Consider the following 17,094-nt stretch of genomic DNA (forward strand, 5'->3'; position numbering starts at 1 on the left):
ACTAATTTATAACAACTAAAAGAAGGATTAACCAACTACCTCTAGCTAATTAGCAATCTATAACGAAAAAAGGTTTGGTCGGCTTTCTCTAGTTCAGTTTCATTTACTTTTTCCTAAGAATAAATCTATAACTACCGTAAAAACTTTACTACTGGACAAAGTTTTTTAGTTTTCCCAATCCACAAGTACCGGAAAAGCCTTTAGTTGGAGTTTTCAAGCAAATTAATGGAGATTAAGCTCCAGTTCCGTCTAGTTTTCCCAAAGGAACTATCTATAATTACTGAAAGAATCTTTGGTCAACGTTTTCAAGTGAATTAATATAGATTCAGCTTCTAGTTTTTCCAATGACACAACCCACAAGTACTGGAAGAGCCTTTGGTTGGAATTTTAAAGCAAATTAATGGAGATTAAGCTCCAGCTCCGTCTAGTTTTCCCAAAGGAACTATCTATAATTACTGAAAGAATCTTTGGTCAACGTTTTCAAGTGAATTAATATAGATTCAGCTTCTAGTTTTTCCAATGACACAACCCACAAGTACTGGAAGAGCCTTTGGTTGGAATTTTAAAGCAAATTAATGGAGATTAAGTTTCAGTTCCGTCTAGTTTTACTGAAAGAATCTTTGGTCAACGTTTTCAAATGAATTATTACCGATTTAACTTCTAGTTTTTCCAATGAAACAATCCATAGGTCATGGAAAAGCCTTTAGTTGGAATTTTCAAGCAAATTAATGGAGATTAAGCTCCAGTTCCGTCTAGTTTTCACAAAGGAACTATCTATAATTACAGAAAGAATCTTTGGTCAACGTTTTCAAATGAATTATTACCGATTTAACTTCTAGTTTTTCCAATGAAACAATCCATAGGTCATGGAAAAGCCTTTAGTTGGAATTTTCAAGCAAATTAATGGAGATTGAGTTCCAGTTCCGTCTAGTTTTCACAAAGGAACTATCTATAATTACTGAAAGAATCTTTGGTCAACGTTTTCAAGTGAATTATTCTCGATTTAGCTTCTAGTTTTTCCAATGAACCAATCCATTAGTCATGGAAAAGCCTTTAGTTGGAGTTTTCAAGCAAATTAATGGAGATTAAGCTTCAGTTCCGTCTAGTTTTACTGAAAGAATCTTTGGTCAACGTTTTCAAGTGAATTAATATAGATTCAGCTTCTAGTTTTTCCAATGACACAACCCACAAGTACTGGAAGAGCCTTTGGTTGGAATTTTAAAGCAAATTAATGGAGATTAAGTTTCAGTTCCGTCTAGTTTTACTGAAAGAATCTTTGATCAACGTTTTCAAATGAATTATTACCGATTTAGCTTCTAGTTTTTCCAATGAAACAATCCATAGGTCATGGAAAAGCCTTTAGTTGGAATTTTCAAGCAAATTAATGGAGATTAAGCTCCAGTTCCGTCTAGTTTTCACAAAGGAACTATCTATAATTACAGAAAGAATCTTTGGTCAACGTTTTCAAGTGAATTATTACCGTTTTAGCTTCTAATTTTTTCAATGAAACAATCCATAAGTCATGGAAAAGCCTTTAGTTGGAGTTTTCAAGCAAATTAATGGAGATTAAGCTCCAGTTCCGTCTAGTTTTACTGAAAGAATTTTTGGTCAACGTTTTCAAATGAATTATTACCGATTTAGCTTCTAGTTTTTCCAATGAAACAATCCATAGGTCATGGAAAAGCCTTTAGTTGGAATTTTCAAGCAAATTAATGGAGATTAAGCTTCATTTCCGTCTAGTTTTACTGAAAGATTCTTTGGTCAACGTTTTCAAGTGAATTATTCTCGATTTAGCTTCTAGTTTTTCCAATAAAACAATCCATAAGTCATGGAAAATCCTTTAGTTGGAATTTTCAAGCAAATTAATGGAGATTAAGCTCCAGTTCCGTCTAGTTTTCACAAAGGAACTATCTATAATTACAGAAAGAATCTTTGGTCAACGTTTTCAAGTGAATTATTACCGTTTTAGCTTCTAATTTTTTCAATGAAACAATCCATAAGTCATGGAAAAGCCTTTAGTTGGAGTTTTCAAGCAAATTAATGGAGATTAAGCTCCAGTTCCGTCTAGTTTTACTGAAAGAATTTTTGGTCAACGTTTTCAAATGAATTATTACCGATTTAGCTTCTAGTTTTTCCAATGAAACAATCCATAGGTCATGGAAAAGCCTTTAGTTGGAATTTTCAAGCAAATTAATGGAGATTAAGCTTCATTTCCGTCTAGTTTTACTGAAAGATTCTTTGGTCAACGTTTTCAAGTGAATTATTCTCGATTTAGCTTCTAGTTTTTCCAATAAAACAATCCATAAGTCATGGAAAAGCCTTTAGTTGGAATTTTCAAGCAAATTAATGGAGATTGAGCTCCAGTTCCGTCTAGTTTTCACAAAGGAACTATCTATAATTACAGAAAGAATCTTTGGTCAACGTTTTCAAATGAATTATTACCGATTTAACTTCTAGTTTTTCCAATGAAACAATCCATAGGTCATGGAAAAGCCTTTAGTTGGAATTTTCAAGCAAATTAATGGAGTTTGAGCTCCAGTTCCGTCTAGTTTTCACAAAGGAACTATCTATAATTACAGAAAGAATCTTTGGTCAACGTTTTCAAGTGAATTATTACCGTTTTAGCTTCTAGTTTTTCCAATGAACCAATCCATAAGTCATGGAAAAGCCTTTAGTTGGAGTTTTCAAGCAAATTAATGGAGATTAAGCTCCAGTTCCGTCTAGTTTTCCCAAATGGAACTGTCTATAATTACTGAAAGAATCTTTGGTCAACGTTTTCAAGTGAATCAATACCGATTTAGCTTCATTTGCATCTAGTTTTTCCAAAGAAACAATCCATAAGTACTGAAAGAAGCTTTGGTTAACGTTTTGTAGTAAATGAATACTGATTGAGCTTCAGTCTTATCAAGTTTGCTCGAAGAATCAATCTATAACCACTGGAAGAAGGTTTGGTCAATTGTCTCAGTTTTTAAAATTCTCACAAATATTTAAAAAAGTATAAAGAAAAACCAAGACGTCAATGGATAAACCAGATTTAGAAAATTTGAATAATTAAAGTACTTGCAAGGGATAACAAAGCATAGAAAAATTTAAGAAAAGAAAATTTAGCGTAGCATAAATCAATTTTAATCTTGACTACATCACAAGAAACAAATCCAATTACATTTGCTCTAGTAATATCAGAGAAACATCACGTGATTAATAAACCAAAAACAAATGTCAAATTAGAAACCACCAGAGAGTCATGAAATTATATTTACGTTTATTAACCTCGAAATTCTAGTGGTTTTGACTTCCATTGAATACGATTTCTACTTTTAACTACTTTAATCACGTAACGAGGATTCAAGGACTAAAATTATAATAGTAGAAACCATCTTATATACTATTCATTCCGTTCCTTCTCAAAAATCAGGACTCAGGTGCTTTATAGTGAAAGACCTTTAAAATTATATCGTTAATCTAAAGGGCATATTTCAAAGAAGTTCACCTTAGGGGTGTTCTTATTGTATGTTGAATTTAGCATACAGTGAATAGTGAACGCAACACCTGTTACTTTATACCAGGTATACAGTAATCATTTCCGCCTTCAAGTAACAGGTTGATATAAGTCAAGGACGTTTGACACGTTGTTTTTAAATAACAGCTCAATAGAATCAAACCAATTTTTATTCGAATATTTTAAATCAAAATTTAAAAAAAAATCCTGATAAATTCTGTTACAACAAATAAAGGATTTATAATTTAAACATAAGTTGGCAGCACTGATTTCAAACAGATTATATTGTTATGATTCTTTATTGACTGTCAAATATTATTGACTAAATTAACAATAATTTAATATATTTTTGGTAAAAGTCATTTTATTAATAATTTCTTTTCAATAAAAGATTCTAAAGCCGAATTAATACAGATTCAGCTTCTAGTTTTTCCAATGACACAATCCACAAATATTGGAAGAGCCTTTGGTTGATATTTTCAAATAAATTAATGCAGTTTAAGCTTCAGTTTCGTCTATTTTACCCAAGGGAACAATCTATAATTACTGAAAGAATCTTTGGTCAACTTTTTCAAGTGAATTAATATAGATTCAGCTTCTAGTTTTTCCAATGACACAACCCACAAGTACTGGAAGAGCCTTTGGTTGGAATTTTGAAGCAAATTAATGGAAATTAAGCTCCAGCTCCGTCTAGTTTTCCCAAAGGAACTATCTATAATTACTGAAAGAATCTTTGGTCAACGTTTTCAAGTGAATTAATATAGATTCAGCTTCTAGTTTTTCCAATGACACAATCCACAAGTACTGGAAGAGCCTTTGGTTGGAATTTTAAAGCAAATTAATGGAGATTAAGCTCCAGCTCCGTCTAGTTTTCCCAAAGGAACTATCTATAATTACTGAAAGAATCTTTGGTCAACTTTTTCAAGTGAATTAATATAGATTCAGCTTCTAGTTTTTCCAATGACACAATCCACAAGTACTGGAAGAGCCTTTGGTTGGAATTTTAAAGCAAATTAATGGAGATTAAGCTCCAGCTCCGTCTAGTTTTCCCAAAGGAACTATCTATAATTACTGAAAGAATCTTTGGTCAACGTTTTCAAGTGAATTAATATAGATTCAGCTTCTAGTTTTTCCAATGACACAATCCACAAGTACTGGAAGAGCCTTTGGTTGGAATTTTAAAGCAAATTAATGGAGATTAAGCTTCAGTTCCGTCTAGTTTTCCCAAAGGAACTATCTATAATTACTGAAAGAATCTTTGGTCAACGTTTTCAAGTGAATTAATATAGATTCAGCTTCTAGTTTTTCCAATGACACAACCCACAAGTACTGGAAGAGCCTTTGGTTGGAATTTTGAAGCAAATTAATGGAAATTAAGCTCCAGCTCCGTCTAGTTTTCCCAAAGGAACTATCTATAATTACTGAAAGAATCTTTGGTCAACGTTTTCAAGTGAATTAATATAGATTCAGCTTCTAGTTTTTCCAATGACACAATCCACAAGTACTGGAAGAGCCTTTGGTTGGAATTTTAAAGCAAATTAATGGAGATTAAGCTCCAGCTCCGTCTAGTTTTCCCAAAGGAACTATCTATAATTACTGAAAGAATCTTTGGTCAACGTTTTCAAGTGAATTAATATAGATTCAGCTTCTAGTTTTTCCAATGACACAACCCACAAGTACTGGAAGAGCCTTTGGTTGGAATTTTAAAACAAATTAATGGAGATTAAGCTCCAGCTCCGTCTAGTTTTCCCAAAGGAACTATCTATAATTACTGAAAGAATCTTTGGTCAACGTTTTCAAGTGAATTAATATAGATTCAGCTTCTAGTTTTTCCAATGACACAATCCACAAGTACTGGAAGAGCCTTTGGTTGGAATTTTAAAGCAAATTAATGGAGATTAAGCTCCAGCTCCGTCTAGTTTTCCCAAAGGAACTATCTATAATTACTGAAAGAATCTTTGGTCAACGTTTTCGAGTGAATTAATATAGATTCAGCTTCTAGTTTTTCCAATGACACAATCCACAAGTACTGGAAGAGCCTTTGGTTGGAATTTTAAAGCAAATTAATGGAGATTAAGCTCCAGCTCCGTCTAGTTTTCCCAAAGGAACTATCTATAATTACTGAAAGAATCTTTGGTCAACGTTTTCAAGTGAATTAATATAGATTCAGCTTCTAGTTTTTCCAATGACACAATCCACAAGTACTGGAAGAGCCTTTGGTTGGAATTTTAAAGCAAATTAATGGAGATTAAGCTTCAGTTCCGTCTAGTTTTCCCAAAGGAACTATCTATAATTACTGAAAGAATCTTTGGTCAACGTTTTCAAGTGAATTAATATAGATTCAGCTTCTAGTTTTTCCAATGACACAATCCACAAGTACTGGAAGAGCCTTTGGTTGGAATTTTGAAGCAAATTAATGGAGATTAAGCTCCAGTTCCGTCTAGTTTTCACAAAGGAACTATCTATAATTACTGAAAGAATCTTTGGTCAACGTTTTCAAGTGAATTAATATAGATTCAGCTTCTAGTTTTTCCAATGACACAACCCACAAGTACTGGAAGAGCCTTTGGTTGGAATTTTAAAACAAATTAATGGAGATTAAGCTCCAGCTCCGTCTAGTTTTCCCAAAGGAACTATCTATAATTACTGAAAGAATCTTTGGTCAACGTTTTCAAGTGAATTAATATAGATTCAGCTTCTAGTTTTTCCAATGACACAATCCACAAGTACTGGAAGAGCCTTTGGTTGGAATTTTAAAGCAAATTAATGGAGATTAAGCTCCAGCTCCGTCTAGTTTTCCCAAAGGAACTATCTATAATTACTGAAAGAATCTTTGGTCAACGTTTTCAAGTGAATTAATATAGATTCAGCTTCTAGTTTTTCCAATGACACAACCCACAAGTACTGGAAGAGCCTTTGGTTGGAATTTTAAAACAAATTAATGGAGATTAAGCTCCAGCTCCGTCTAGTTTTCCCAAAGGAACTATCTATAATTACTGAAAGAATCTTTGGTCAACGTTTTCAAGTGAATTAATATAGATTCAGCTTCTAGTTTTTCCAATGACACAATCCACAAGTACTGGAAGAGCCTTTGGTTGGAATTTTAAAGCAAATTAATGGAGATTAAGCTCCAGCTCCGTCTAGTTTTCCCAAAGGAACTATCTATAATTACTGAAAGAATCTTTGGTCAACGTTTTCAAGTGAATTAATATAGATTCAGCTTCTAGTTTTTCCAATGACACAATCCACAAGTACTGGAAGAGCCTTTGGTTGGAATTTTAAAGCAAATTAATGGAGATTAAGCTTCAGTTCCGTCTAGTTTTCCCAAAGGAACTATCTATAATTACTGAAAGAATCTTTGGTCAACGTTTTCAAGTGAATTAATATAGATTCAGCTTCTAGTTTTTCCAATGACACAATCCACAAGTACTGGAAGAGCCTTTGGTTGGAATTTTAAAGCAAATTGATGGAGATTAAGCTCCAGCTCCGTCTAGTTTTCCCAAAGGAACTATCTATAATTACTGAAAGAATCTTTGGTCAACGTTTTCAAGTGAATTAATATAGATTCAGCTTCTAGTTTTTCCAATGACACAATCCACAAGTACTGGAAGAGCCTTTGGTTGGAATTTTAAAGCAAATTAATGGAGATTAAGCTCCAGCTCCGTCTAGTTTTCCCAAAGGAACTATCTATAATTACTGAAAGAATCTTTGGTCAACGTTTTCAAGTGAATTAATATAGATTCAGCTTCTAGTTTTTCCAATGACACAACCCACAAGTACTGGAAGAGCCTTTGGTTGGAATTTTAAAACAAATTAATGGAGATTAAGCTCCAGCTCCGTCTAGTTTTCCCAAAGGAACTATCTATAATTACTGAAAGAATCTTTGGTCAACGTTTTCAAGTGAATTAATATAGATTCAGCTTCTAGTTTTTCCAATGACACAATCCACAAGTACTGGAAGAGCCTTTGGTTGGAATTTTAAAGCAAATTAATGGAGATTAAGCTCCAGCTCCGTCTAGTTTTCCCAAAGGAACTATCTATAATTACTGAAAGAATCTTTGGTCAACGTTTTCAAGTGAATTAATATAGATTCAGCTTCTAGTTTTTCCAATGACACAATCCACAAGTACTGGAAGAGCCTTTGGTTGGAATTTTGAAGCAAATTAATGGAGATTAAGCTCCAGTTCCGTCTAGTTTTCACAAAGGAACTATCTATAATTACTGAAAGAATCTTTGGTCAACGTTTTCAAGTGAATTAATATAGATTCAGCTTCTAGTTTTTCCAATGACACAACCCACAAGTACTGGAAGAGCCTTTGGTTGGAATTTTAAAACAAATTAATGGAGATTAAGCTCCAGCTCCGTCTAGTTTTCCCAAAGGAACTATCTATAATTACTGAAAGAATCTTTGGTCAACGTTTTCAAGTGAATTAATATAGATTCAGCTTCTAGTTTTTCCAATGACACAACCCACAAGTACTGGAAGAGCCTTTGGTTGGAATTTTAAAACAAATTAATGGAGATTAAGCTCCAGCTCCGTCTAGTTTTCCCAAAGGAACTATCTATAATTACTGAAAGAATCTTTGGTCAACGTTTTCAAGTGAATTAATATAGATTCAGCTTCTAGTTTTTCCAATGACACAATCCACAAGTACTGGAAGAGCCTTTGGTTGGAATTTTAAAGCAAATTAATGGAGATTAAGCTCCAGCTCCGTCTAGTTTTCCCAAAGGAACTATCTATAATTACTGAAAGAATCTTTGGTCAACGTTTTCAAGTGAATTAATATAGATTCAGCTTCTAGTTTTTCCAATGACACAATCCACAAGTACTGGAAGAGCCTTTGGTTGGAATTTTAAAGCAAATTAATGGAGATTAAGCTCCAGCTCCGTCTAGTTTTCCCAAAGGAACTATCTATAATTACTGAAAGAATCTTTGGTCAACGTTTTCAAGTGAATTAATATAGATTCAGCTTCTAGTTTTTCCAATGACACAACCCACAAGTACTGGAAGAGCCTTTGGTTGGAATTTTAAAACAAATTAATGGAGATTAAGCTCCAGCTCCGTCTAGTTTTCCCAAAGGAACTATCTATAATTACTGAAAGAATCTTTGGTCAACGTTTTCAAGTGAATTAATATAGATTCAGCTTCTAGTTTTTCCAATGACACAATCCACAAGTACTGGAAGAGCCTTTGGTTGGAATTTTAAAGCAAATTAATGGAGATTAAGCTCCAGCTCCGTCTAGTTTTCCCAAAGGAACTATCTATAATTACTGAAAGAATCTTTGGTCAACGTTTTCAAGTGAATTAATATAGATTCAGCTTCTAGTTTTTCCAATGACACAATCCACAAGTACTGGAAGAGCCTTTGGTTGGAATTTTAAAGCAAATTAATGGAGATTAAGCTTCAGTTCCGTCTAGTTTTCCCAAAGGAACTATCTATAATTACTGAAAGAATCTTTGGTCAACGTTTTCAAGTGAATTAATATAGATTCAGCTTCTAGTTTTTCCAATGACACAATCCACAAGTACTGGAAGAGCCTTTGGTTGGAATTTTGAAGCAAATTAATGGAGATTAAGCTCCAGTTCCGTCTAGTTTTCACAAAGGAACTATCTATAATTACTGAAAGAATCTTTGGTCAACGTTTTCAAGTGAATTAATATAGATTCAGCTTCTAGTTTTTCCAATGACACAACCCACAAGTACTGGAAGAGCCTTTGGTTGGATTTTTAAAACAAATTAATGGAGATTAAGCTCCAGCTCCGTCTAGTTTTCCCAAAGGAACTATCTATAATTACTGAAAGAATCTTTGGTCAACGTTTTCAAGTGAATTAATATAGATTCAGCTTCTAGTTTTTCCAATGACACAATCCACAAGTACTGGAAGAGCCTTTGGTTGGAATTTTAAAGCAAATTAATGGAGATTAAGCTCCAGCTCCGTCTAGTTTTCCCAAAGGAACTATCTATAATTACTGAAAGAATCTTTGGTCAACGTTTTCAAGTGAATTAATATAGATTCAGCTTCTAGTTTTTCCAATGACACAACCCACAAGTACTGGAAGAGCCTTTGGTTGGAATTTTAAAACAAATTAATGGAGATTAAGCTCCAGCTCCGTCTAGTTTTCCCAAAGGAACTATCTATAATTACTGAAAGAATCTTTGGTCAACGTTTTCAAGTGAATTAATATAGATTCAGCTTCTAGTTTTTCCAATGACACAATCCACAAGTACTGGAAGAGCCTTTGGTTGGAATTTTAAAGCAAATTAATGGAGATTAAGCTCCAGCTCCGTCTAGTTTTCCCAAAGGAACTATCTATAATTACTGAAAGAATCTTTGGTCAACGTTTTCAAGTGAATTAATATAGATTCAGCTTCTAGTTTTTCCAATGACACAATCCACAAGTACTGGAAGAGCCTTTGGTTGGAATTTTAAAGCAAATTAATGGAGATTAAGCTTCAGTTCCGTCTAGTTTTCCCAAAGGAACTATCTATAATTACTGAAAGAATCTTTGGTCAACGTTTTCAAGTGAATTAATATAGATTCAGCTTCTAGTTTTTCCAATGACACAATCCACAAGTACTGGAAGAGCCTTTGGTTGGAATTTTGAAGCAAATTAATGGAGATTAAGCTCCAGTTCCGTCTAGTTTTCACAAAGGAACTATCTATAATTACTGAAAGAATCTTTGGTCAACGTTTTCAAGTGAATTAATATAGATTCAGCTTCTAGTTTTTCCAATGACACAATCCACAAGTACTGGAAGAGCCTTTGGTTGGAATTTTAAAGCAAATTAATGGAGATTAAGCTTCAGTTCCGTCTAGTTTTCCCAAAGGAACTATCTATAATTACTGAAAGAATCTTTGGTCAACGTTTTCAAGTGAATTAATATAGATTCAGCTTCTAGTTTTTCCAATGACACAACCCACAAGTACTGGAAGAGCCTTTGGTTGGAATTTTAAAACAAATTAATGGAGATTAAGCTCCAGCTCCGTCTAGTTTTCCCAAAGGAACTATCTATAATTACTGAAAGAATCTTTGGTCAACGTTTTCAAGTGAATTAATATAGATTCAGCTTCTAGTTTTTCCAATGACACAATCCACAAGTACTGGAAGAGCCTTTGGTTGGAATTTTAAAGCAAATTAATGGAGATTAAGCTCCAGCTCCGTCTAGTTTTTCCAAAGGAACTATCTATAATTACTGAAAGAATCTTTGGTCAACGTTTTCAAGTGAATTAATATAGATTCAGCTTCTAGTTTTTCCAATGACACAACCCACAAGTACTGGAAGAGCCTTTGGTTGGAATTTTAAAACAAATTAATGGAGATTAAGCTCCAGCTCCGTCTAGTTTTCCCAAAGGAACTATCTATAATTACTGAAAGAATCTTTGGTCAACGTTTTCAAGTGAATTAATATAGATTCAGCTTCTAGTTTTTCCAATGACACAATCCACAAGTACTGGAAGAGCCTTTGGTTGGAATTTTAAAGCAAATTAATGGAGATTAAGCTCCAGCTCCGTCTAGTTTTCCCAAAGGAACTATCTATAATTACTGAAAGAATCTTTGGTCAACGTTTTCAAGTGAATTAATATAGATTCAGCTTCTAGTTTTTCCAATGACACAATCCACAAGTACTGGAAGAGCCTTTGGTTGGAATTTTAAAGCAAATTAATGGAGATTAAGCTTCAGTTCCGTCTAGTTTTCCCAAAGGAACTATCTATAATTACTGAAAGAATCTTTGGTCAACGTTTTCAAGTGAATTAATATAGATTCAGCTTCTAGTTTTTCCAATGACACAATCCACAAGTACTGGAAGAGCCTTTGGTTGGAATTTTGAAGCAAATTAATGGAGATTAAGCTCCAGTTCCGTCTAGTTTTCACAAAGGAACTATCTATAATTACTGAAAGAATCTTTGGTCAACGTTTTCAAGTGAATTAATATAGATTCAGCTTCTAGTTTTTCCAATGACACAATCCACAAGTACTGGAAGAGCCTTTGGTTGGAATTTTGAAGCAAATTAATGGAGATTAAGCTCCAGCTCCGTCTAGTTTTCCCAAAGGAACTATCTATAATTACTGAAAGAATCTTTGGTCAACGTTTTCAAGTGAATTAATATAGATTCAGCTTCTAGTTTTTCCAATGACACAATCCACAAGTACTGGAAGAGCCTTTGGTTGGAATTTTGAAGCAAATTAATGGAGATTAAGCTCCAGCTCCGTCTAGTTTTCCCAAAGGAACTATCTATAATTACTGAAAGAATCTTTGGTCAACGTTTTCAAGTGAATTAATATAGATTCAGCTTCTAGTTTTTCCAATGACACAATCAACAAGTACTGGAAGAGCCTTTGGTTGGAATTTTAAAGCAAATTAATGGAGATTAAGCTTCAGTTCCGTCTAGTTTTCCCAAAGGAACAATCCATAATTACTGAAAGAATCTTTGGTCAACGTTTTCAAGTGAATTAATACAGATTCATTTCCGGAAACTGCAATGAAATTATTAAAAATAGGTTAGGTTAGGATTCCTATTCTTCACGCTCCATGCTTTCTTTTTAACCTTGCGTGAATTTCACAATCATAAAAATTTGTTTCTTGTTAATAAAATGAATAATACGGATTATGGTGGGTCCACACGATACAGATTTTTGTTCGGACAGATATCTGTACTGAAGTTGGAGTAAAAAATGTTATCTAAACATTTGGATAGAATGTCTGTACAGACTTTTCAATATTTCTTCAGTCTTCTGGAAGTTTCCGGTATCAGAAGTGTGTGGAAACAGTTGTGCCTAAATTTTATTGCAAAGAAGACGTCAGCTTGCATTATTGTTGAAGAAGAAGAGAAAGATATGAATTGTCACAGGTGACTGACGAGAATTTTCATAAAAATTAAACTTTTGTACGATAGGTTGTAGTGGTGAGGGTGAATATTCCTTTAAGAAATATTTAAATTTTTGTTTGTTAATATTTTCTAATCTATAGCATAAAAAATCGTTTTGAACATCATTTAATGGCTCCGTACTTGGACAGTAGGTCAATGTTTGTTTAGCATTAAATGCAATAAAAAACGAATTACAGTGAAAAAATAGACAGACATACAGTGTTGCAAGGATTCACGTTGAAAGAATTATGCAGTGGTTAAGGACTTATCATATATTGCATAAAATTCCATAACATTTGCTCTGCATTGACGATATTTTGCATATTTGTTGTGAAAATACCAAAAAATTAACAACAACTCCATTCAGTTGGTCACAAGGAAATGATAATTTTGTTTCGGGACATATACGTCCCATTGGTTATGTTTTTTTTGGGATCTCTATGTCCCATTGGTAATTTTTGCAGAAAAAGCTGAGTCGGACTGAATTACAGTATATGGTTGAACATTTGTCTGATATTGAGGACCCTTATGAAGATAGCGGTTCAGAATTTGAACCTGACGAGTCAGAAGATAATGGGGAGTCTTGGTTCTTCTGCTGAGGAATATTAGTTCAGATAATGAGGTACAAATTGCCTCCCCACTTGTTTCTTCGGACACTTGGAAGAAACTACACACGCAATTCAATCCAAGAAAGAATGTCCCTAGTGCTAAACCATGCAGCATTCTGCATGATTATTAATTAATTATTTGAGTCTAATAAAAATCACAGTTGCAGAAAGATACTCCAATTCCAATAGATCTATGTGGATATTATGTATATTAAATTAAATCACAGAGTTATGGATCTTTATTTGATGATAAAATCTTGGACAATAGTAAAATAAAATATTTTTATTCAATTAATCTATTGATTTATCAAACAGTTATCTGCGTCTTGAAAATTTTGCAGTCGCAAAAATCCAATCAAAGTGTTGCGGATTTAAATTTCTTAGCTACGATAAATACGCAGACCTACATGCAGACTTTTGGTTCGTCTGTACTGCCTAGTTTGCACAAACAAAATTCTATAAAATTTTACCGTCTGCATCGTGTGGACCCGCTATTAGAATGATCTTACTTTACAATCAAAACAATGTTGAAACTTTGGTTTCTAAACTTTTTATTTTAAATGTCCCGATATAATAAAAAAAAAACATTCTTTGATAGTAATCTTGTTTCAATTAGCTTAATGTGATGAATTTTATAAAGGTTTTTTGTAAAATGCAATACCAACGAACTGGTGACAACCAAAAGACTATTTTCGCATCGTGAATCCTATAAAAATCCTATAAAATCCTCCAATAGCACACGACGATGACGACGACGTGTCACGAACAATAGAAAAAGGTTTGGACAGGCCAAAAGCCGAGTGTATTAATAAAAACCGTTTCATAAACATTAATTTTCAAGTGTATCAAATAATTTACAAACATTTATGTAAAAGTGTTGATGGTACAGTGGAATAAGTAGTGTTGGGAAATATACGATTTACAAAATTATTAAAGAAAAGAAATGTGGGGAGTTTTAACCTAACCATCAGGAAAACAGTCTAGATTTCAATAATACAATAAGCATTTCAAACTGTTTCGTTAGACGTAGTTTATTGACCCGTTCCTGTGACTACCACAAGGACATGTCTTCAAAGAGTTCATCACCTGATTCCGATTATTATTTAAAAACCTAATGCTGTTAAAAAGTCAAAGTTCAAACTTAAATTAGAGTATACATCTGATATATTCATTATATTCATACAAACGTTACTTCATACTCGAGGTATAACTCTACAAAATATTTTAACAATCCATTAAAAAAGTGAGTTGTCTTTGGATTACAAATGCTTTATTATTTTAAAATCCTCTCATTTATAAAATGATATTTAAAACGTCTATTTCCTATTATTTTCGTGAGACTACGTTCATAGATTTTTGGAAACTATTTTCCTTTTCAATTTAGACGACTGTCGCTCATCTATTTTCTTTTTCTTCGATTCTCTCACGGAGTTTTTCAATTTTCCTTAACTTTCACTTCAAAATCTCTCTTTGTGGGAGTATCAGTAAAAAAAATTACCCAATAAAAAGGTCAACTTGCATGTACATTTCGGCAAAACAATTGGTGTAATAAAAATGTGTCATAACTGTCAATGTCAATTGTCAAGATGAATGAGCGTTTTTTTTTTCAATTTCACAAACGTTTTCCTATTGTGTGTTCTAAGTGGGGAGAATGTTCAGATTCTGTTGCTCTTTCTATGAACGCACTGCAACCTTTTATTTCAACTGTGATAAATTGATATTGTGATTTTACTACTATTGAAGGACTGGGATATATTCATCAACAAAACTTTTATTTTGTTTGGCTCACAGACTAAACAGCAGGGCTCACTGCAGAGACTTCTTTAAAAAATTAAAAAATCTTATTTTTCCTTCCCTATTCATCTCTGAATCCGTTTGACTAATTCGTAAGCTCGGTTCTCCAATTTCAGAAAGATCGTTGCAAGGCTATCCGGTTAGGAACGCGAAGCACGACCTTTACCTACCTAGTCCACGTTCAGAATTAGTTGAGGACTCAATATTTTACAATGCGAAAAAATGCACAATCACTTGCCAATTGAAATCAATTCGATATAATCTTTTCCCGCATTCCGTAATAATTTGAGAGCATATTTACTGGAAGGTCCTTTCTACTCTATAAACTATTTTTCTAATAATAAACATTTAATTCCGGCAGCATAATTTTGTTACTCATTTAAGTTTTCTTCTGCATATTGAAATTTTATTCTATTTGTATCTTTATTTAGTTATTTTTATGTTTGTTTTTTTTTTAGTTTTTACAAACTTTTGTCTACAAGATCGGGAATTTTCTATACAGCCGGAAAATTTGTGGGGGGATTCGGATGTATTTATTTCCTTTTTGGATTGGTTCAAGGGTATGCCAAAAACATTTCATGAAAAAATATTTATTATTCGCCAAAATACAGCGAGTAGAACAGCAAAAATCACTAATTCCAGATTTTCGAGTTAAGACTCGATTTTGACCATATTCCCCCAACTTTTGAAAAAAATAAATGTCATATTGGTATTCAGCACCCTCGAAAATATAAAGATTAATATTTTTTAGCGACTAGAAAGAGTTTTTTGGGGGTTATCCGCCTAATAAGGAATCGACCTCGGTGAAAATATTTTCGTAGCAGTTCTTTTTAACCTCAAAGTAACCAAAACAACTAATTATTCATTGGAACCATTGAGTGAATGAATAATCAACTATAAAACGCTTTATTAATGAATTGAGTTTACCAGAATCAATAATAATTTCTGTCATGTTGTAGTTTTACTAGGTAAGAAGAAGAGAACGCTGTTAACGCTGTTACACTCTTTTAACCAGGTGCATAATTAAAAAATATTTTATAAAAGACTTAATAAGATCTCATAGTAGTCTTAATCATATTAGGTATTCAGTACAACACATTTTTATAACTACACATAACCTCACTTATAATAATAGTTACGTATATTTTAATATATGATCAATTATTGATGTTTTTCTTGAACAAATCCATTAAATCAATAATAAATCTCTGAATTATGAATGATTCTAATACTTTATGTGAATTAGATTGATATTTATCCAAGAAATTTGTCTCGTCGCTACGTCGCTTAGGTAATTATAATAAAACCAAAACTGATGCATATTACGAATAATTACTTTTCATTTTATAACTACTAGTGATCAATGTTACAAAATCCTCATAATTAATTTGTCCATCTTCGTCAGTATCCGCATCTATCATCATTCTGTTAACTTGGGTTCTGCTCAAAGGTTCTCCCAGATGGGTTATTATATGGTGTAGTTCTTTCGCCGATATGTACCCTGTACCATCTTTATCAAAAATTCTAAAAGCTTCCCTTAATTCTTCTTCATCTTTTATATTTTTCATTTGTCTTCCCATGAAGGTTAAAAATTCTGGAAAGTCGATGTTTATCGTTCCATCCTGCTCGGGAACTACGGTAATCAAAAATTAATATATATTTCGGTGGAATGAAAAAAAAAATAGTCTCACCGATTTCTTTTATAAACACCAAGAGCTCCGCTTCCGTTGGATTAACACCTAACGCTCTCATTAATGTCCCTAATTGATGAGATTTGATGAAGCCTCTACCTTCTCGGTCAAAAAAATTGAATACCTTTTTAATATCGGCTACGAATTGTTCCGTAAATTGATCGGCCATTTTCAATTGGCAACATGAATTTTTTTTATGAAATCATCAACTCATACACAAACAAAAAATTTACGCGAACGAAAAATGTCAATCGATGTTTGACAATAACGAAGTTGACACAATATACATTGAAATAACAGTTAATTAACCTTATAAACTTGTGTTACATCTCTAATATTTTCGTTACGCCCTAGAAAATAGTATGAGCTCGATGAATTACCTACTTGTTAATGCCTGGCATCGTCCCAAATAAAAATGCCTGCAGTTAAAGCCAGAACGGTGCCAAATTTTACAAATCTCTTCTGTATCTCCCCTTAAAGAATAATAGCTGGTGCAATATCTGGGGTTGTCAGGGATGAATGGAAAGACTTAATAGGAGTTCATTTATATGCACATAACCCCGTAACAATACACACACAATATACACTAAGAAAAAATGAAATTTTATTACTTCATAAGAAAATGTGAAAA

General features: G+C 33.0%; 1 protein-coding gene across 1 annotated transcript; it reads right to left on the reverse strand.

The window, feature by feature from the left end:
* Window positions 1–16,094: 16,094 nt before the first annotated feature.
* On the reverse strand, window positions 16,095–16,524 carry LOC130446836 (calmodulin-like). Its single transcript, XM_056783323.1, has 2 exons — window positions 16,464–16,524; window positions 16,095–16,405 (listed from the first exon to the last, which is right to left on the reverse strand). The coding sequence occupies exons 1-2, from the start codon at window positions 16,522–16,524 to the stop codon at window positions 16,095–16,097; spliced, it is 372 nt and encodes a 123-aa protein (XP_056639301.1).
* Window positions 16,525–17,094: the final 570 nt, after the last annotated feature.

This window comes from Diorhabda sublineata, chromosome 7, assembly GCF_026230105.1.
Source record: "Diorhabda sublineata isolate icDioSubl1.1 chromosome 7, icDioSubl1.1, whole genome shotgun sequence".
NCBI classification, from domain to species: domain Eukaryota; kingdom Metazoa; phylum Arthropoda; class Insecta; order Coleoptera; family Chrysomelidae; genus Diorhabda; species Diorhabda sublineata.